Source organism: Neolamprologus brichardi, chromosome 23 (genome assembly GCF_056152115.1).
Source record: "Neolamprologus brichardi isolate AB-2024 chromosome 23, ASM5615211v1, whole genome shotgun sequence".
NCBI lineage: Eukaryota > Metazoa > Chordata > Actinopteri > Cichliformes > Cichlidae > Neolamprologus > Neolamprologus brichardi.
Window position 1 is genome coordinate 21,253,167 of NC_142125.1, and position 22,008 is coordinate 21,275,174.

At 40.8% G+C, this 22,008-nt stretch overlaps 1 protein-coding gene across 3 annotated transcripts in view; it reads left to right on the forward strand.

The window, feature by feature from the left end:
• The window catches only part of LOC102787686 (receptor tyrosine-protein kinase erbB-4-like), a 365,449-nt gene that overhangs the window by 178,570 nt on the left and 164,871 nt on the right, over nt 1–22,008 (forward strand). For all 3 annotated transcript variants that reach the window (XM_087836449.1, XM_087836451.1, XM_087836450.1), the window contains exon 2: nt 8,652–8,803. In XM_087836449.1, coding sequence (XP_087692575.1) covers nt 8,652–8,803 — 152 coding nt within the window. The remainder of the gene's footprint in view (nt 1–8,651; nt 8,804–22,008) is intronic.

Consider the following 22,008-nt stretch of genomic DNA (forward strand, 5'->3'; position numbering starts at 1 on the left):
AACAAAGACCTCCTAAATCTAAAACAAAAATTAAAAATCAGCATGCAGGGTATGATCATACATCCACTGGCATCATTCTCTCATTTTTACTTTAAAAAGAAATGGACCTACTTTAATAGCTCCCTTCTGTTATTTCTCTGGTGCAGACCGGTCTAATCAATAATTCCGAACAATGAATTTGAAATGATTGCAAAGGTGACTGAGAGAGCACCAAATGATTTTCCAAGTGTCAGGTCATATTTTCCTCTTCAGGGCTAAACACTTGTGTAGTAAAGAAGAAAAAAAAAACTATTTTTTTCTGCTTTAAAAGTGCAGTTATTGGTTTTCAAACTTGGGAGAAATTGTTTTCTTTGACCTTTATTGATCAGACTGTCCTAAAGCGGCACAAATAAAGCAACATAAATTCTCACAAACTGAGAGCCATTCCCCTGACATGCATAAGGGATCACACTGCTAAGACCGTACACCATGTTTGACTGTGACCTCGGTTAAGAAAGTTCAGGGATTTGTGCCATTGCTTTGAAGCTTCGAACCAAAACAAATACGTGAGAGGTGAATAACTCAAAGTTGTCCACGATTCGCAAGAATCACATTACTTTTCCAGCACTCATGTCATCACATGCTTGTAAATCCACTGTCAGTTTCAGTTGACAACACATTACTGTGGGCTTTAGATTTGCGTTTCATCGTTGAGAGATGTCTTGCTTGGCATTCTCTGATAACATTTTTTAAAAAGTCTAAGAAATCCAGGATGGAAGTGGATGTTTGTCCCTCGTGCTGCTAAAACCAACTGCTGCAAACTTTTGCCCCGTGCACACTGCTTTTCAGAAGGAAACTCGAGATGTTTTTCTTGCAGTTTGTGTAGCAGATGTCCTTGGTGATGTGGGTGTAGCTAACTGTGAGCTAAAGCAGCTCCAAAACCATCCTTTGAAAAGAGCTGTGACCCCGTGCCCGAGCACCAAACCTGCCCTCTTTAACCTGTCATGTCATGTTCATGCTGGTCTACTGACCCTTGCTGCTGCCTCACCACCCACTCAGTCCACCATCACAGCTCCACAAGCAAGAGCCTTTTCTGCTGTTTAAAGATTTATGCAGTATTCTCGTAGTTCTTAATCTCAATTTTCTAACATAGATGAAAAAAGAAAAGAAGTCAGACTTTTGGGACACATATACATTTTAACTTATATGGCACCCTTCATACATGCACCTTGACGATCAGAGGAAAAAGATGGAATAATAAGTAACACAATACAGTCTGTAAAATAGAATAATGCATAAAATAAGTATGAATATAAATAAAAGTGGTAGCACTTTATAATAATGTCACACTATTATATAGCACTTTTGAAGGCCCTGAAAAGTGCTATACAAATGCAGTCCATTATTATTATTATTATTATTACTATTAAGCATTACTAAGGTATTAGCAAGTGATTAGTTCAGCATTTATATACCATTACTCCTCCTTAGTATGCCATTTATAAATACAAATATGTTCATCTATCTGTTACACCATGTTCCGCTATTGCTGCTACTACATCACTATTAGTAATAATCATACACATAGTAATAATAATCTGTGTTTGTCAATGACATAGTAAGGAGGAGTAATGCTATATGAATGATGAATTAACCACTTGCTCATACCTTAATCGCTAATGCTTATAGTTCCTAATAAATTTAATAATGTTTATTAGTGTGACATAATTATAAAAGTAAATAAAATGATGAAAGATGCATAAAATAAATAACAGCATATATATAATATTTAAAAACAAATTAATAACAAAAGTCAACAATACAAAAATAAAAATGAAAGTACAGACAAACAGGGAGTTAGCATTTGCCTGAACATGAAGCTAATGCTATAGTGCCTCAAACCTGCATTCATTGTAATGGCCAGCAGGGGGAGACTTCTCCTGTTACAAAACAATTGGCAGAATACGTAGACGTCTAAAACTACCTTACTTCCTAGTGGTCTACATCCACAGTTGTCCACATTCTTTCTGTATTTACTGTCTCAATTAGTAGTTTCAAGCATTACTGAATGCAACATGATTTTTATTTTTCAAAAATGCACCGTTTAGAGTAAAAAACTGTAAAAACTGAATGCTGCACATAGGGATGTCATACCTACTATAGATTTCAATACCAAATTTATAAAAATGCGACTGTACTTCCTTTTGTTTTAGTACTGTAGGTACCACAGCTAGCATATGTAGCGAGGCTAGTTCTCCCAGAACCGATGGGAACAATAAAGCTACACGTGGAAAATGAACTGCAGCTGCCGCTCCATCCCTAATCGTTGATAAGAAACATGCAGCAAGTAGCAACTTTTTTACTTGCTTACTTTTTTTGTCTTTTTGAGCTGGCATCGCTGCTGTGAAAACAACTGTGCTCCTAGTCTAAAGGCGCAATTCCCAAAGTGTGGGCCAGCTCTGGTGGGCTGTGGGTTGCACATTGGCCTTAACGCCTTAACCCATCAATTTCTCCGGTATCTTGATTAGAGGCAAGATTCAGAGTGAAGATCGGGTCACAGCACTCTTCACTTTGGGCTAGCATTATATACAATCATATAACATAAATTAATATAATGTAACGTCACATTACAGCTCATAGTAAAGTTATTAGCCTACTGGGTAATAGTCCTATTTTTTCGTCTTGTGTCCTGTCAACAAAATCAGCAAAAGAAAAACTATATGTTAACATTGTAACAAACGATGTGGCTAAGGAGGTCACAATTTAAAACATCTTTATTATAAAGTTGTTTTAAATCACTGACATGGCTCTAGAAGGCTATTTGGTTACAGTTTTACAGTTCAAGCCTCTTGTTGCTTTCAATGGCCGGTTTTTATGACACCGACATCTTAAAAGCATAAATGTTTAACTACAAAATGAGCGTTACCAGACCAGTGTGTGATGCAATAGTATCTGCCTCTAACTCCGACAGGTTATGTTGTTCACAACTACAAAAAAGCACTTCTTACTTCAGCTGTTCTCTCAGACATAACTGTTTGTATTTAGTCGTGACAGAGCCCTGAAATACCGTCCCAAACCGAGCGGGATTTACAGAAAAATGATCCGCTACATTATCAGGTGCAATTTTGAATAACTGATAACAGCCTCGCTGCTTACTGTTCAGTCTCTTTACAGCATCTGAGAGCGGTAAGGGAAGGAGAGAGGAGAACTTTGGAAATATGAAACCTGCAACAGGAGGACAGAAACATGATAAGAGAGCAAACGCGGAGAGAAGGAAAGGATTGTAAGGTTCAATATTTCAGTGAGAAAGTGCTTTCGTCTTTTACTTCATGCATGGGTCAGAAATGTGTCAAAATCACTGTGCATACACTCACATGTCTCTACTTGTACCTTCTCCCCATTAATCTCCACTTTCAGAATCTGCTAAAGACTGTGTACAGCACTGTGCATAAATACAATGAAATCTCCATCCTCCTTGTTTTTTATTAGCCGCCATCAGTATCACTCATTCCTTCCGGTTACAAAGCTGGAAACGTCATCAGCGTAACTGAGAACATCACTTCTAGTAAAGCGATGAGTCATTGCAGTCTGTTTTACTGCTGAGGGTGTGATCATTTTACTATGAAAAAGTCTTGCCAGTGGCTCGCTCTCTCTTTTCTTTTTACTGTTTGTCTCATTTCTGCACCTGTTCAACGTGTAGTCTCATTTCTCTGTTTCATTCACCGTCCTGTCTGTTTTTGTTTCCTCTTTTCTTTCTTGTGGCTTCTGCCCATTTTTTTTCCTTTCTTCACTCTTGCTGCTGATAAATGTGCCGGTCCTTTGTTTAAGTGCACCAAACCACCTATGTTTACCTTTTGCCTGACAAGGAGCTGGCGTGGCCGGATGAATAATGGCTCTGTCTGTAAGGAGCAAAGCAGTGTGACGCTACTGTAGCTCTGCCAGGCCTCGTGAGGAGGAGTTGATGGTTTGGTCAACAAAGCATGTGACTTTGACATGAGAGCCTGCTGTTGACAGACTGTTTTCTGTCTTTTTAACTGTGGCCGTGAGATTTAGCTAACCTTAATCCATTTAATCATCTCAGTTTATGCAATTTCTAGTTGCTACCTGTGCAAGAAAAACTGCATGATCCTCGATCCATCAAACTTCTTCCCTTAGTCCATTTCAGGGTCACCGGGGTTCAGCCATAGAGTAAGAGGCACAGTACACTGAAAGAAGTGCACTGGCATTTAAAGGTTCTATTCCATGTTTTGAGTTTCCGTTTGAATAAGCTGAGCTGTTTCTCTGTGTTGTAAATGTAAAGTAGTTTATGTAATGCACCCCTCTGCCTGGCCTGTGTTTCTGCAAAAAACACCGTTGTATATTCAACCCATTGTCCTGCCTGGCATAGATCAGCTCCCAGACACACCGAGATACAAACGCACACACCTGAGCCGTCAAGTGGACACGGCCTCGTGTCACCTGATGGTTTAACGGGGAAAAGAGCTGCAGCTCAATACTTACAACTCCCACCGATGGTTGTGGGAGAGAGACAGAACAATAGAGAGGACAGAAACAAAGGAATGGATGGCTAAGGGACAGAGAAAAAGAAATTAAGAATTGAGAAAGAGAGAGAGATGTAGAGCAGATGGATTCGGACACTTTTGAAACCAGCCCAGAGAAGAGAGCATTTACAGTAGAGCGCGTCGGTGTGAATGTTAATGCTCGGGGACGTCATTCTCGTTCTCACAAATAAAAGATTGTGTCTCTCTTTCTTTCGATTTTGTTCCTTTGCTTGGTTTTACCTTGCTTACTCACTCTGAATGAATGCTGTTTCTCTCTTGTGTGTGTGTGTGTGTGTGTGTGTGTGTGTGTGTGTGTGTGCGGCTGGCTGATATTGGCTTTTGAGAGTTGTTTTCGCCTCACTTTTCACCTCTCCCCTCTGATCTTTTATCACCACACAAACTCTCTCTCACACACACACACACACTTGCAACTAGGTTTCAATAACAGATTATTACAGAAGCCTCGCTAACCTTTCATCTCTACACACAGAAAAAAATATATCCTCTCACTCACACGGACACACACAAACACACACACACACGCATTTATCGATCAAACCAATTTTAGAGCCTCGCACAGACTTCCTTTGAGTTTGTAGCCACTCTTAAATCATTTCATCTAATATCTAATCTGTGTGTGTGTGCGTGTGTGTGTGTGTGTGTGTGTGTGTGTGTGTGTGTGTGGTCAGCAAATCTCATTTATCACCATAGTTCAGGTCCCCTCACTGCCATTCGGCCCATGCATCCTGTACCCACAGCAATATGGTGGATCACAGAGGAGAGGAAGTGCGCTCATCTTTGCAGAGCCAACGATCCATAAAGCAATATAGGAGTTTATGAGCTCTCAATGTTGTTCAATATGAGGCCAAGTTCAACTATGCAATAGCCCTTTGTCCTTTTTTCTTTTCTTTTTTTTGTTCTCTTTTCCTGAATTTCTCGCTATTGAGTGTGAAAATGTGAACTTTGGCTTTAAAAAATATGCAAGCAGGAGGAGAAACGCAAGTGGGTGATACTAAAGGACAGCAGTCATGGCATTAAAAGTTTAACTTACATTCTTTTGAGCTTCATATAGCTTTAGGTTGGAATTGGTTGTAGATTAAGACATAACATTTTTTAAAAAGAAGCAAAACCATGAGGAGCTGGGAGTAAGTAGGAAGCCAAAAGAAATAACCCAGACAGGAACATGAGGGAGTATACACAGACACCCTGACAAAGATAGAGGGGAGGACGAGTGTTCATGCACTGAGGGCTGACTGTGAATGAGAAACAGGGGGAAACAATCAGGACAGTCACAAAGGAGGAAGTAAAACTAATAGAAGGCATGATGGAAGACAAACCTTATGAGCACCTCTATAAAAACAAAACTTCTGGCTTGCTGTTCTGAAGCATTCAGATGTGTGTTGGCACAACGCTGAGGGAAAAAAGACATTAGCAGTATTCTTAGAGGGTTGGATTTTCCAAATTTTAAGACCTGGTAACGACCAGACTTTAGACTTTCTTTTACGGAGCAGTCAGCTACAAAGTTGAAACCGCCTGATTATTGTTGTTTAGGTCCCAATCATGCCAATGGGGCATGGATGTAGGGTGTTTTCTCTGATACTTTCGATCCATTGGTTCCTATGGGTTGTTTGAATTTAGCATTTGGGCTTGTTCTGCTTCATCCCATCGATGCTTGGACAGATTGAGTGTCACAACAACAGTTCCCTTAAGTCCCTTTATATTACAATGATCCTAGGGTAAAAGAAAGAAATCCAAACGTCAGACAACCCCCAATGGCCAAGTTCTTGGTGACAGTGGGAAGGAAAAACTCCATTTTAACAGAAAGAAACCTCCGGCAGAACCAGGCTTAGGGAGGGGCAGCCATCTGCTGCAACCAATTGGGGGTGATGAGGTTGGAGGGGGGGGGGCAAAAAAAACTGTGGAAGACAGCCAGAGATTTAAGGCCTTGGACTTTTTCTCAACTTCCTCAAGCTATTCCGTTGTTGGCAGGGCATGCTGTCCTGCTGAGGGAGCCCACTGCCATCGGGGAGTGCTATTTACCTAAGGTTAAGTGTATTTTAGCCTTTTCCTTATCCAAGATCCCAAAACAGGAAATTTTAAGGACATCAAGTTTCATTGTTTGATGAAAAATATCATCGTTACTTGGATATATAATACATAATAAGTTAATAGTAAACCATATATTTACTTTCAATACGTATATGATCTGGTGTGAGTGAATTAAGGCATGGGAAACATTTCCTTTACCATGATGTTCACCACTCTAGTTTGCCTTTGTCCATGGGAAATTTTAATGTTTGCTCTACATAAGACACAATAGGCTCATTCAATCTCTATTTCCTTCACTTCTGCTCACCTAAACAGTCGGTGCTATATCTAAAAAAAAGTGATTATTCTGTTTTAAAGTAAGACCTATTCGAAGTGGAACTGCTGACAAACTTTAATGAGCAGTTTAATTACATTGAGCCAAATCCATCCTCCATCCTGGTGCCACGCCGCACGCACACACCGACACACAAACCTCTGGTCGCGCCTGTGGTAACATGGCGATCGTGCCAGCTGAATGGAGCAGATGGTCGCAGGACTGAGGCTGGGGAGCTTGAGTGACTGGTGGAAATGCTGGCAGCGACGGAAAGAGGGCTTGATGGGCGCAAATATGAGGAACTAATTACAGTGGTAGCCACTGCATTAGTCGATTGTGTTGCATTTATCATGAGCTCTGCAGACGGCCAGTTACATTACTTATTTTAGCAAAAGAGTTGAATATGGGGGACCAAAACTGTCAAGATTTAAAATAAATGAGTCATAAAAAATTAATATTCAAACACAAAATAGCATTAAAAATGAATGTAGGTAATAATTCATTTATAAAATCATTGTAGTCTATTTGTCTTGTCTCTTGTGTATTTTCTGATGTTTTAATTTCCTCGTGTAGTTGCTTTTTTGCATTGTCTGTCCTCACTGTGTGTTGCAAAAAGTTTAAAGAGTTGCACTTTTTCTGTATTTAATGTCTATTTCTATTACTTTTGCTATATTTCTAGAATCTTTTAATTAACTTTATTTACTTTTTTGTATTATTTTCCTTTTTTCTCTTTATTTCTTTTGATGAATAAATGTGTGGCTGGTTTTGTGGCGTTATGGTGTTGCTCTTGACTCTTAGAAAGTTCCCTTGCTTTTCATGCCTTTCTACAGTATAGAGTTTGCAGTAAGGTAGGGAACAAAAATGGTTGTTTTTGGGCACGCAGCTAAAACTGGGAGAAAAGCCTACCCTTATCTAATTGCCCGGGGTTCCCACACACCAACAGAGTCGTGTCTACTCCCCATAATATCTTCAAAGTCTTGTAATCTCGCCAGCCAAGTAAAGTCTCCAAGTGAAACCCTCTGTAAAGGTCAACCAATGCAATTTGAATATCTTTGATTAAACGGTGTGCCGGTGCCAGACCTAGACTGTAGGTCAGTGCCTCAGAGAAATGATATTCACCCCTCTAACCCCACTTGTCCCTCCCCAAGTCTTCACTCTCGCGTCTCCCTCATTGTCGAGGGTCACGTCTACTGCACTCCCCTTTCAGCAATTTATGTAATCCCTCAATCCTCGATTCCCTCCCACTGTTCCCTCTGTCCTTCAGCCCTCCCTCATTCACTTTCTTTCACTGTGTCGAGCTCTCGTATTCACACGGTTTTAGTCCTCAGATCTCCGCTCCTGGATGTTTCTTTGTCTTGATTTCATTCTAACGCATTCGGAGCACATGCCAGTGAAGTGATTCATCAGCAGACAAGTGCTTTAGTTACAAATTCCACCATGTGCAGCCGTGGCTGTAGTTATAGAATAGAGTGAGATCAGATATATGGGTTTTTTCATCAGTTTTACAAGAGGGGCAAAAAAGAAAAAGCTGTTTAAGTTGTCTAGGTTAACTGGTTGTGCTAACCTTTAAGTGTTTTGTATGTATGTAATCAAGTTAGCTAGCCTGCTGGCCTTTAAGCATAATGACTACTGTGGTCATGAATGGCTGAAAATCATTAACTGTTTGCGTTTCTCCCTTTTTGAATCTGTCAGCATAGTTAATATGCTCTGTAAGACAAATTGTCTCAAACGTGACCCTTTTTTTCTTCTTCTTCTGTTTTTGCGTGTAGTTTGTCCTGGTACAGAGAACAAATTGAGCACACTCTCAGACCTGGACCAGCAGTACCGCACCCTGAAGAAGCTCTACGAGAACTGCGAAGTTGTCATGGGGAATCTGGAGATTACCAGCATTGATCGAAACCGCAACCTCTCCTTCCTCAAGGTACGGGGGTGAAACCGTCTCTGGTCCGTTTGCTTTAATGGATAGATGGCGAGCAAGAGAGAAAGACTAGGCGTTTTAGCATTCTGTATTGGGCAACAGATGGGATTCAGGACCACGGAGAGAGACAGGCAGAAAGACGGTGAATGTTTTACAATGAGCGCGCTCAGGCTCTGTCTCTGCTCACTCATTCTCTATTTTCTTCATCGTAAACACTCACTAATTTATGGTCAGTGCTAAATCAAGATTTTTAGATAAAGGCATAATCCTCTTAAACCTGCACTGACTCAACATTGTGCTAAACCATGCATAAATCATGGACTACAAATGTGGATAGTAAAAGTGATAGTGGCTAAATATAGACAGAGATGAGGCTGGAATGTATTTTTAGAGACACAAAGAAAGAGCTGGAATGTTTCGGCATCTCAGTCGGACACAGAGATCCCAGTCAGGAGGCTTAACCCAGTTTTCATTATGTTCAAGATGTAAGGTTAACACGGCGCACACAGACGGAAAAGGTTTTCTGAACTCATTAGAGTTCATTTGTTGAGTAAAATGATTCTATATTGCATATTTACGAGCAGAGATGGGCAGTAACGCGTTACTTGTAATGCGTTACTGTAATCCGATTACTTTTTTCAAGTAACGAGTAAAGTAAGGGATTACTATTGCAAAAACGGTAATTAGATTACCGTTATTTTCCCGTGGGAACGCTGCTTTACTGCGTTACTAAAACCGTGATTTTTTTGCAAGAATGTCTCATGACAGTGACGTAAGCGAGTGCAACGTTTGTGACAACAGCTGTGTGCAGATCAACAGTGGATCATATATCGAGTGCGGGAGAGAGTATGAGCGTGCAACGTTTAAATCGTGGAAGTACTGACCTTACTTTGAGTTTGATTCCATAAAAAGTAACAAAAACATTAGTGTCCGTTGTGCGTAGGAAGAAAAGTTCTTTTTACAGCGAAAAAACGCCCATAAACTTCCAAGCAAGCTCCGAGTGCACTACGAGGTAATGGGAAACTCACAGAGAAACTGCCGTATCCTTCCACTGACCGCTGCGGCACACCTGCACCAGGGTAAACCTTCGCCTACCCTACTCCTGCTTTACAGGTGAAAATAGAGCAAAAGGACCGCTAGTCTTTGACTTTATTTATTTTCTGCTGTGTTTTACTTGCATCTATTTGAAAGAGTGAGTGTAAACACACAAAAAAAACTATTTTATGTGCTGGAATGTGCAGAAAATAGGTTTAAATATTAAACAAATTTCTTCCAGTCAGAGAATGTTGCATATAATTACATTTTTTCTTGATGCATAAAGTTAAAATATTAAAACTGATGAAACAAGTTTTAAAAAGAGACTTTTCCATTTGATTACATTTTGTATGATGGATTATGCAGAAAAAGTAGAATTGGGCTGAAAGATCTATCGCTTTATCACCTATTCAGGTTGTAAATCGTGTTTTTAAAAAGTAACTAAGTAACTAAGTAATTAATTACTTTTGAAAATAAGTAATCAGTAACGTAAGTAAGTAACGGGATTACTTTTTGGGGGAAGTAATCAGTAATTAGTTACTGATTACTTTTTTCAAGTAACTTGACCAACACTGTTTACGAGACCCAAATATATACTATAGTCAACATTTAGAAAACACAGTCAGTTCATTTCAACATCAAGTACAATAAACGTGCTTGTTTTTGGTGTTAAATATAGATGCAATTAGCCATAAGCTCCATGTTGCAAAAATTGGTAAATTGATTTGCGTGTCTGATTTAAATATTCTCTTTCTGTATTTAAGGCGCTCCCACAAATGTATATAGAACATGGTCAGTTGCAAAAATCTGACCCATTGGGTGATGCCAGCCCACATCACCCATTGGGTCAGTAGATGCTTTTCAACACATCCAGCTGGCAAAATGGCACATAAGGACCATTATATGAGCTAATTATAGTTGGTGCGCACATGCAAGCCACTTTGGACCCCATCTCCACCCCTCTCCCTCCTTTTCGTGCTGTTTCTGAGTTAGTCAGTATACGAGCGGTTACTGATGTTTGCTACATTCTGCACTGGTCTCTCTCAGTGTTTCTCAGTGCTCTCCATGCCATCAGAGCAACCAAATTTAAACTACTGCAGATAAAAAACAACCCCCCCCCCCCCTTTTTTTTTTTTTTGGAGTGCAGAGGTGCTGAATGAAATGTATTTTAAAAGATAACCAATTTAACAAACTCTTAAAAAGTTGGATAATGCCTTTCAGAGACAACGCTTTTGCATTCAAGGCAGCTGACTCACTGAATCTCTTATCTGGTGGGAGTTACAATAATTTAACAAGCAAAGGGTTGAGAATTTTATTCACTTCAAGAGAACCCATAGATATTGATTGAAGCCCTTTGCCAAGACAATACAACACATCGCAGTACAATGGAACTCATGATAAGAAACAGTGGTAAGAATTACAATGGAAGAAACGTCTGTGAAAGACTGCAGGCGAATGAGAGGCACTCTGAATGAAAAGTGCCATCGCCATTCCAGCTGAACACAGTCATCTCCTGAGTCTGCAGCTGCTTTTGGAGTGTGTGTGTGTGTGTGTGTGTGTGTGTGTGTGTGTGTATGTGTGTGTGTGTGTGTGTGTCATCCGGCCTGTGTTTTAAAATTCACTTTTTTCTCTACTGCATGCACACATACTGTATGTGCCACCAGGCCCAGTCCCTCCTCCCTGCTGTTTAATGAAGTGAGGTGCAGTCTAATTACTGGGCCAGAGCTATCAAATGAATACCATAAACAGTCCCATTAGGCCCAGCATCATTAGAGAAACAATTAGGCATCTGGGGGATTGTTAACTGAAAGTGAAGCGGGAGGGGGGGCAGTCGTAAAGCAGTAATCCTATTGGTTACAAGAAATCAGTGAGACCCCACCTGGATTTTTAAAAGCTCACTCATGGACCCTTCTAAAGCTCGGTGCAGTTTAGCAGCGCTTAAAAAGTTGCATAGACAAAATCAATAAAAATCAGTTCTGATTTGTTGATCACCAAACAAAACCAGATGGAAATTGTTTTCTATTCTTAACCATAAGCAGTGAAGTCACGCTGCTTCCTGTTCCTTTTGCTTGTCAGTCTGCAACTTAAAATACTGCCCCTAAACTTGGAGCATATGCATAATGGTTCATGCAAAGTTCAGCATCGGCACATCATCTGCACATACACACATCTGAGCGCAGCACACAGGCTCAAACACGTTGAGCCGCAGGCAGCGTGGAAACGCTAGGCCAGGGAAAATCAGCAGCTTGGGAGGAACATAAAGTATATATGGACGAATGGATGGCCACGGCACGGAGGGATGGAGAGGTAAAAAAAGAAGAAAAGAAGGAGAGAGAGGAAAGAGAAGAGCAAGAGGGATGTCACTTTTATGGCAGGCAAAAACAGCTGCTGTGTGAAAATTACAGTGTGCAGCTATTGTGTTTGTTTGTGTGTTTATGAATGGGGGGGCGGGAGGTTGATACAGGGCAGAAGTGAGGAAGAGAGGGCAGTGACAGACATGAAGGCATGGTGATTTTAGCCTGGTGAGATGCTGACAGTTAGATGGATGATACGGCTCTGCAGCCTTCTGTGGTGCAGCTTTGCTCTAAAGCACATTTCCTTGACTTTTACTTAGTCTCTGCCTCTGTTCAGTGCACTCAAATATCGCAGATTGGGGCCAACTTTTACTTACAAATACATCCTGATGCTTTTTTTCACATACCTTATAGGCCCACAAAGGTGGAGCATTTTCAGTCACTGTGCAGCTTTCCTGTGTGGAAAATATGTCAAATTTCAAGACACAGTTTTAATTAAAGGAGATACTTGAAGCCTTAATGTCTTGATTTCTTGGCTTTGATGTGAGGTCACATGTATTAAATTACTGCCAATGCAGAGGTCAGCTGCCCCCAAGTCGACCCCAGTCTAATCCAGAGGAAGGCGAGCAGAAATTATGTGATGAGGGTATGAACTTAGATTTTAATAGATCTTATTATCAGGTCATACAGGCCATGAAGTCAGGCTCAGCCTACAATCCTGGAGGATCAGTGTTAGACAGACTTAACACAGCCGGCTGATGATGCTTTAGCTCATCAATATGCTGATCGCTTTGCAACCCACCTCCACCTCCATCAGTGTCACAACAGTGTCCAGTATCACTGATGCCTGTTTTATGTACTTATTTTAGTTAATGCTTCACATCCTGTAATACAGGGCTTAAATTATGCCGGAGATGTGCAGGAGATGTATAAAATGCAGCTTTCAAATATTGCATATTAGAAATGTTCTTTCATGCTCTCAACAAGTTTGCAGTATAGTAAGGATTTGTCTGAATGCACTCATTGGATTGACCAATAACTATAAGACCAAGGAACTCAGGTGAAGGACAAAGCAGATATTAGTCATAGATAAGAAGTGGCATCACTATCATCACTGTCAGCTGAAATTCTCAACAAGCAGTATCAGGTCTCGAAAGTTCCCAGACGTTTTCGTGCTTAGTAAAAACTTCTCTCTGAAAGTGTCGGTGGTTCTTTAGAAGTACTTTAAGCAGAGAGATGAATGTTTTGTGACCACAGTCACAGGTGTCTGAAGGGCATCACCATGCTGCTGCCTTGCATACCCCCTCTTTCTAGTTTGCTGGCCAGCTCCCTTGGACGTTGTCTGTCTGTCACTCACAATGACCTATTTTCCCAGAAGTGAAGCGAGGAGCCGCGCCAAGTGGCCCGCAGTGGCCCACAAGCAGCTAATGATGTCACCTAGGCTGAAGGACTCTTCATTAAAGCCGGATCAATCTGCCGGCTAGCGCTGCAAAACACAGGGCGCGATGCCAGGTCTGCAGCTGAGAGCGCGGCGGCGGCCGGGTGTCTATCCACGAAGCCACGAAAACGTCACACGGCGAAGCGCTCGTGTTGCAGGGTGCGCTTTAAACTCTCTCTAAAGTTCCCCCAAGAGGACTGAATCCATCACAAGTTGGGGATACAAACACACATTCTTGGACACGCACACAGTCTTGAGCAATAAAGGGAGATGAATGACACGGTCACTGAGGTGTATACTCTATGTCGACATGCAGACAGAGACACTCTTTACTGAGCTTATCTCTGGCAAACACCAGCAAGGAGAGACAGAGAGAAAACATAGATACAGCTTTTTTAACCGGGACTCATTTCCGCTTTTTTTTTTTTTAAAGAATGGCAGGGAGGATGTGACTTCGGTTCAGCACAGCCGGGAAACAGAGGAGAGAGAAAAATATAAAGTCAGATGAGACAGGCGAGAAAAGAGACTTCTTCCACCAAAGGCTTTGAGCTGAAAATGAAAGCGTTCAGTTGTTCTGCAGCTCAGCTATTCTCAAAGCGTACATCCTGAGACTACGTCTGCTGCCTCTTACTGTATGCATATACGTGCATCCGAGCGAGGCCACGCTTAAGGGGAGCAAAGGTCACTCGGCTCAGAGTGGTGCTGTTCGTTTTCTTTGATGAACCTTCCTCCTTGCTCTTTTACGTCATAACCTCTTCGGATTTGGGTGGGATTTTTCTTATTTTATGTCCTTGCTCTAACCCTCTGAGATCGGAGTGTTAGTCAGAGATTACGGCTTCTCCATGTCATTATTCAGAGCTCTTCTGATCGCTCGCCTCTCTGTCTGAGAGTGCGGTCCTATGCCATTAATTTACCGCGAGGCAGTAATTCAGACTCCACTCTATCACGCTTGTTTCACCGTGTCTGCCCTTCAACATGTTTGCCATTCATCCTAGTTAGTTATGATATACTATACTGACACTTACTTTGTGTACTTTCTCAAGGTGTGGCCTCTTTTTTACAGCAAGGAACATCTAAAAGCTTCTGAAATATAATATTATAGAGAATGATGTTCTAGAGGAAATCCTTATATGCCGTGGGGCCACTATGCCAACGTTGTTGTTTTCCATTGAAGCAGTCTACTCTAGGATAACAGGTCTTTGACCCATAGGGCCCAGGGGGCTTAGCAAATGTTTTAGCATTCAAATTATAGAAATCATATGCTATGGCTTTCATGGTCACCAAATCCTAAACCAATTTGACCTCTAGAACTTGGACTTGTGTGGAGTCCTGTGTTAAACAGTCCACTACCTAAATTCTAGACTCTTTGTTTGGTGTATCTTGCTAGTACCTGGTTAGACTTCCTTTTCTTCCAAAACTGCCTTAATTCTTTACGGCATTGATTCAAGAAGGTACAGCAAAGTCATTGTCATGTTCAAGAAATCAGTTTGAGACGATCTGAGCTTTGTGACCTGGTGTGTTATCCTTGCTGGTAGCAGCCATCAGGGGATGAGTACACTGTGGTTATAAAGGGATAAACATGGTCAGCAACAATCCTCAGGTAGGCTGTGGTGTTTAAACAATGCTCAGTTGACACTGAGGGGCTGAAAGTGTGCCAAGAAACACCAAAAACCTCGAAGTGTTGATATAAAGCAGGACGGATCTATGCTTTCGGGTTATTTGAATCAAATTCTGATCCTAGTCAAGACTCATCAGACCAGGCAACGTTTTATTATTCCTTATTATTTCTGATGTTCCAATCTTCCAGTAGAGTTTCCAAACCTAATGGCACCTGGCAAAAGGAATAAAGTGAATCACTTGTAAATATTTTCATCACTGATTAAAAGCATCTATTCATTGTCTCACGTCAGCTTGATTTGATAATTGCAGAATCTTCCACCACTTGCTTCTCAATGACTCTAAATCCCTCTGTGCTGTGCTTTGTGGGTGTTTGCTGCCTATTTTTATTCTGTTTTTATTTTTTGGGGGGGGAGAGGGCTGAGAAAAGAGCTCTTCCCTCAAAGTGAGGGATGTTATTTACATGGAGAGAGACAGAGAGAGGTACGGTACGGGGCCACTGTGGAGGTCAAGTACTTTCTCTCACTCTCCGTCCCTGCTCTCTATAAATGTTTCATGCTATTGTGCTCCACGTTGCTCAATAGCTGCCACAGGGCCTCTTCACCACGTAATGACACCATGATCCTGAGCGACAGTGGGAAGAAGGGGGGGCTTACTAGCTGGGTGGATCGTACAGTTTCATTAGCCTCTGAACCGCTGAGGAGCTCATAAAAGGTTGGGACTGTCGCTTGGAATGGGGGGCTGTTAGCGCCTCGCGGGCGCCCAGCAGCGTTTGCATAATTACAGCTCTTAACGCTGGGAAAATTAGCACCCTGCTCGTGCCAGCCAGCACCCTGCCAGATCACGGTGGCACTGCCCTGATGTATCTTATAGCTCGTTAATTGTCGGATAATGGAGATGTCGAAGTCCAAGAGAAGAAAAATAGAACACTTTACTCTGTGTTCTTTATTTATTTTTAAAAAATTTGGCTCCCTTACCAGATTGGAGCCTAGAGTTAAGTAATCTCTTAAGAAGAAGAATGGCAGGAAAGTAGAGACTAGAGAAAAAAATAATGAGTGAAGCTTTCTATTTGTCGCAACGATTGCCTTGCTTCATACATTTTCAAAGGCATGAGAAAACATTTGGCCATAATATGTGTTCTTATTATCCGTAATGCATCTTTTTAGAGCTACAACATATGTATGCACTTACTCTACCAATCTTTTTTTTAAAGACTTACAAAAGAATGAACACAAACGACCAAAAATATCTTGATGTCTGACAGCTAAGCATTGGCAGCTCTGTCATTTCCACCCTTTCTATCTCTTTGATTGCTAAAGATAAACAAAAGCTAGCAAAGTGAGCAAAAATGCCTCCTTTCATGTAAGTTTCTGCTTAGACTGGATCATGTTATTACTTCTGCTTTGTTGCTGCAGGTGCAGCTGTTTTTATTTGAGCACCGAGGTGCACGCCTTGATCATTTTTATGACTATCAGGCTTTGGTGCATTGATGTTTGTTTCATAACACATTTTTAAAGTGCCTGATGTTTTACTTTGGGGCCTATGTCTAAGTAACATCAGCGAGAACAAAAAAAACACCTTTAACTAAGAACTGTATCTACCCAATGTACTTTACTGTGCAACTATCTTGAACCACCCCTCATTTCTTTATATTTTTGTTGGAAAATTGGAAATAGGTGAAAACATTCATAGAAATACCAAAAAAATAAGGCAAAAACAGAGTTTGCCCGATTCTAATGAGCTTGAAAGTCGATATTTGGTGTGACCACCTTTATTCTTCAGCACAGTCTATCTATTAGGCAGCTTTTTCATCATTTCTTTAAGTAGTTTTCAGGAATAGTTCTCCAGGCTTCTTTGAATGTTTCTTCCTTTTGTTCTGTTCTCTGTCAACATGATCCCACACTGCTTCAATAATGTTGAGGTCCAGGATCTGGGGAGACCAATCCATGACTGATAGTGCTCTACTGTGTGTTTTTCTATCCAGGTATGATTTTACTGCATTGGCATTTGAAGCTGCTGCCAATCAAATATTTTCCAGATGGTTTTGCATGGTGCATCAAAATCTAATAGTGCTTTTCTGTGTTCATAATTCATCAATTTTGACAAGGTCTTCAACACCACTGACTGAAATGCAGCTCCATGATGATTTTCAGTTACTATTCATCTTCAACGGATAGTTACTGAAGATCAAAACACTTTAAAATACCTTCAGAAACCCTGGAGAGCTATTGATCAAAACCACCAGCAAATCCCCAGAAAGTCTGGCTCCTCAGAAGCAAAATATAAAGAAGTGAGGGGTGGCTAAAGACTTTTGCACAGCGCTGCAACCTTTACAGCAATACCAGAACTTCCCAGCCTTATATTTGTTGAGTATGACAAATCATTTATAAATGAAATATCCGATTGATTTGATAAAGACAGAAAGTGATCATAAGTGTCCAATCTAATGGACATCATCACATTTAAAATACTGTGTTACCTTTTCTTACAGAACAGTGTATCGTCTTCCAAGTTAAGCATCTTAGAGTAGCAACAGGGTTTAGCTAAATCTGGTGTTGCTATAAGCCCCTTTTGATGCACTGCCAAACTATCCATGATACACCCCTCTTCTTACAAACCAGCACTGGAAAAAAACCCTGTTCCCCTCTGACCCCACATGGAGAAGTGTTTAAGTCAATGGCTGGATAACAGTGCCAGCGGTACTTGTGTTAAAACTATAAAGTTGTGTACTATTTATGTGTGGTTACAGAAATTTGGGTAAATGGCATGATCCGACCACTTTAAGAGCTTAATCTGATTAACGTGTGTGTGAGAGAGAGAGCTAATGGAAAACACTTTTCAACCATTAATTGTGATTAAACGTTTGGTATCTGAGAACAATTTTAGTTAATGGAGCTGCTTTTGAATAGAGAGTGCACATTAGAATTCTTCTGAGCCTTGATTAGGACGTGTATTAACTTTCCACAAACACACACTCTCCAACATTAGCTTAGCAGCCTAATGTTCAGGCTCTGCTATAGTTTGCCATCATTACTCAACCCTATCAACTCACCCAATTTGAATCCCCTTGATTCATTGTCATTTTTAATCAGAGTAGGCATCCTCCTCTACATTCTAGCAGGTTCAGAAGGGGGTCATCATTCACTGTGATCAGTGGTAAACACAGCAATTCAGGTTATGTTGAAGACCCTTGAGCAGCTGTATAAAAAAGTAAAACACGAGGTAGTGATTGTAGCTTTACTATCTATTTTAACTTAAACCGGGATTGTTGGACTCTGTTACACGTTTTTACATAGTGTTTTGTCTTTTACTAGGCACATTACAATGAGTTCAATCTCAGAACAGCAATGTCTTACTACAGCATCCCAGTGCCATATCAAACATGCGTGATTTAAGTCCATCATACAGTCATACAGGTTGGTAGAAGTATGAAATCAGTGTGCCATTTGGTCTCTACGTGGACTGGTGCATTAGCTTTAGCTGGTAATGGTTTGCACCGTGGCTAATCCCCAGGAGTTTTTGGAAAATACTCTGTGGACTAAAGAGATGAAAATAGAACTATTTGAAAGGTTTCAATCCGGTTACATTTTCAACTATTACCATTGTAGCCCTTGCGTTATGTAGCAGGACTATGATCTAAAACACACCAACAACTTCACCTCTGAATTGCTCTGAAAAGATTTTGGAGTGGCCCGGTCAAAGTCCAAACTTCTGGTTGCACAAGCAGTGAGGACTATTTCTAGAAAATTACTTTCTTCCACAGAGACAGGTAAGTCTGGATGACTTTTGCCCCTCTAAGAAATGAAATCATCATTTGAAAACAGCATTTGGTATTTATGTAGGTTACCTCTGTCTAACATTAGAATTTGTTTGATCTGAAACATGTAAGTCTGAAAATTGTCTGAAAAACTGAAATCATAAGGCAGCAAATTTACAACACTGTACAAACTATAAGAATAGTCTATTAACAAAACGGTATCTATAGATTTTATTATTTGGTAAAGGGAGTCTTGATGATCAGGACAGTTGGGTAAGAAGTTGGTGTTGGGTAGGTTAGCTTAATTGGGTAAGAAATAAAGGAGGAAGAACACATAAAATACATAGTAAAGTAGTGTATATACATTATTTACACACTTCCAAATATTGTGTAAAAACACAATGAAAAACAGGCCAAACCATAAATTTGGGATTTCCACTGTTTAACCTGACTCCCGTGGTGGCTGCACCTCCTCTCTGAACACCGGGTGGGATTAGTAAGTGGTATGATAGTCACAGCTCCTGTTCATTACTGGACTCCTAGCAGTCTAGCCTCCAGCACTGGAAAGTTGGAGCTGGAGTAACAGAAATAATGCACATACCTACACACACACGCATGCTGTACATTTTAAGGGAGCACGCACGTTCACGCAAGCATGTAGGCAGATAACCTGCCTCACATTGAGGATCGGTTCGTCCTCTGTGTCATTGTGTGTGGTCGACTGCGCGCCTGCTTTTTTTGTCTGCCTGATCAAAGCAGACGTGGTGCAGAGCAGAGGTCTCGGAGGTGAAATTAAAGTCTTGCTTCCTCCACGGTTTGGAGGGGGGGGGGGAAGTGATTACCGCTAAATTAAAAGGTACGACCATAAAAGCGTGCCACCGCCGAACCCTCGCAATTCATCAAAATGATCCCATGGCACGTCTTTTGCTTATCAAATTGTAAAATATTGTCCATGACAGTGGCGTAACAGGGTCGTAATTAATGCACTAAATCAATTCCGAATCACTCTGCGCAGAGTGGCCCTGCTGGGACGCCATCATTATCACAAATTATGGTGGCAGATGCATGGGGCCGAAAGGAATGGATAAAGCTCTGGCGGCATCTTTCCCTCCTCTACAACAAGTTCATTTCCCGCTCTGTGACTCACCGAGTGTCAAACTGTGTGGCATTTCTCCTCACTCACACTTGTGCTACCTTATTACAAGGTGCAAATAGTTTTATTAGTGAGTGCTATTTTTAAAATTCACATCCTGAAATTATCCCTTCGCTGCCGCTGACATGTGGGGGTTTGATGACAAAATGCATGTCTTCATCTTCAAAGAGGTAAGTCACAGATATGAATACATTATAGTTACATTTTTTTCTTTTCTTCTGAACGTGAGTGAGTAACAGAGAGAGACTGGGCATTAAAATACAGCTGTTTAAAGGAGATATTGACTCCCACAGCTGACTGTGTGAGATATGTATGGTGTTCGCTCCAAAGGAAGGCATTTTTCTTATCTCATATGAAGAAAAACCTAATCTTTTGTTTTAAAGGCATCTTTTATGATCCTGTAAGGACTGGACCAGATATTTGTCATAAAGGTTGAAGGTACCGTTGTTAATCCTAATGGACTCAAACCATACATGACTGGCTACACCATCCCTGACAAGTTGACATCCTCAGGATTTGGACCTTGAAGATTTGCGCCTACCAAAGAAGCCACATTTACGGGACATCCACCCAGAAAGCAATGCCGCTGACCACAGAGACCACAGATAATCAATGACGTTCAGCGACTTCAAGTGGCAACAAGTGAAATAACCACTGGTGATGTAAAATGGGCAACCCACATGACTGAGGCAACTACTAGTGAGAGCGAGGGACACCACTATTGACATGATGGCCTAATGATGGGAAACAGTGGCTGGAGACTGCAACACAGTCAAAATTATTGTTACTCTGTGCAATGAACTTCTAGTGTCATTGCCTTTGAAATGGCTGCTTTGACGATAGGGCCAGGTCTGCAACCACTCAAACAGTTGCCACCTTCAAAGTGACTTTGGTGCGTTAAAGTGGCAATTTTACTGCAATACATCTTTGAAAATCACAAATCTGAGTGGAAGTATTGTCTGTGTATGTAAACGGCAACAGAGTCAAGCCTGAACTACTTAGATCTGAAACAGAAATTCCCTCTAAGATAGTGACGTGGTTGCTGCAGGATGGTCATTTAATGGCAAATTGGCAACCTGTCTGTGTGCCAAACTGTACAACCACTTCTTAAAAATTTTTCCCTTCATCATCAAATTACCAGAATACCTCATGTAACCCGCATACATTTACATATATTAGGGTGACCAACATAAATACAGCCAAGAAGCCCCGACATCCATGTTTTTCCTGGTGCACTCACTTAGTTTTGAAACACAGATTGTTCTAATGAGAATCTCATTCATTCAGGTTAGAGTGAGTCAAGGCCATGGAATAACACAAATAAATAATGGAGTTTCTCTTGTCCTAGTCTTGTCTCCTACAGCTTCCCATGAACTTTCTGAAATCCTCTGATCTCATCTGCTAACTTATGAAAAGTTACATTATGTGCATAGTCCACGAGACTGAACAATTTTGTCTTGCTGTGCTTGTGCAAGCATTCTCTGACTTCATATGCCTTTTTGAAGGCATATAAAGTCATTGCTGCAGGATATATTATGTATGCATATTGAATTTTTATGACATTTCCTAAAGATTTCGTGACTCGCAATGATTTATAAAATTTTTTCCAATTGCATATTCTGCAGTGTGCCCAACAGAAGTTCTTTAATTCTGTATAGATCTATTGTTGATTTAGGCGCTGTGTTTGCATATGAAGGACCACATGATGTGCATGAGAAGCACTCTGAATGTTTGATGGTCCCATACTTTTGTTATTTAGAACGTGATGATGGAAGCAAAATATGTAAAGATAAGAGGGAAAAGCACCAAAGTCCTTACAGTCAAGGAGAAAAGAGGCACTGACAAAATAAAGTTAGAGGGAAATCTTTAGTATTTTAGAAAAGAATTTAATGAGAGTACGCTCATGTAAATTGT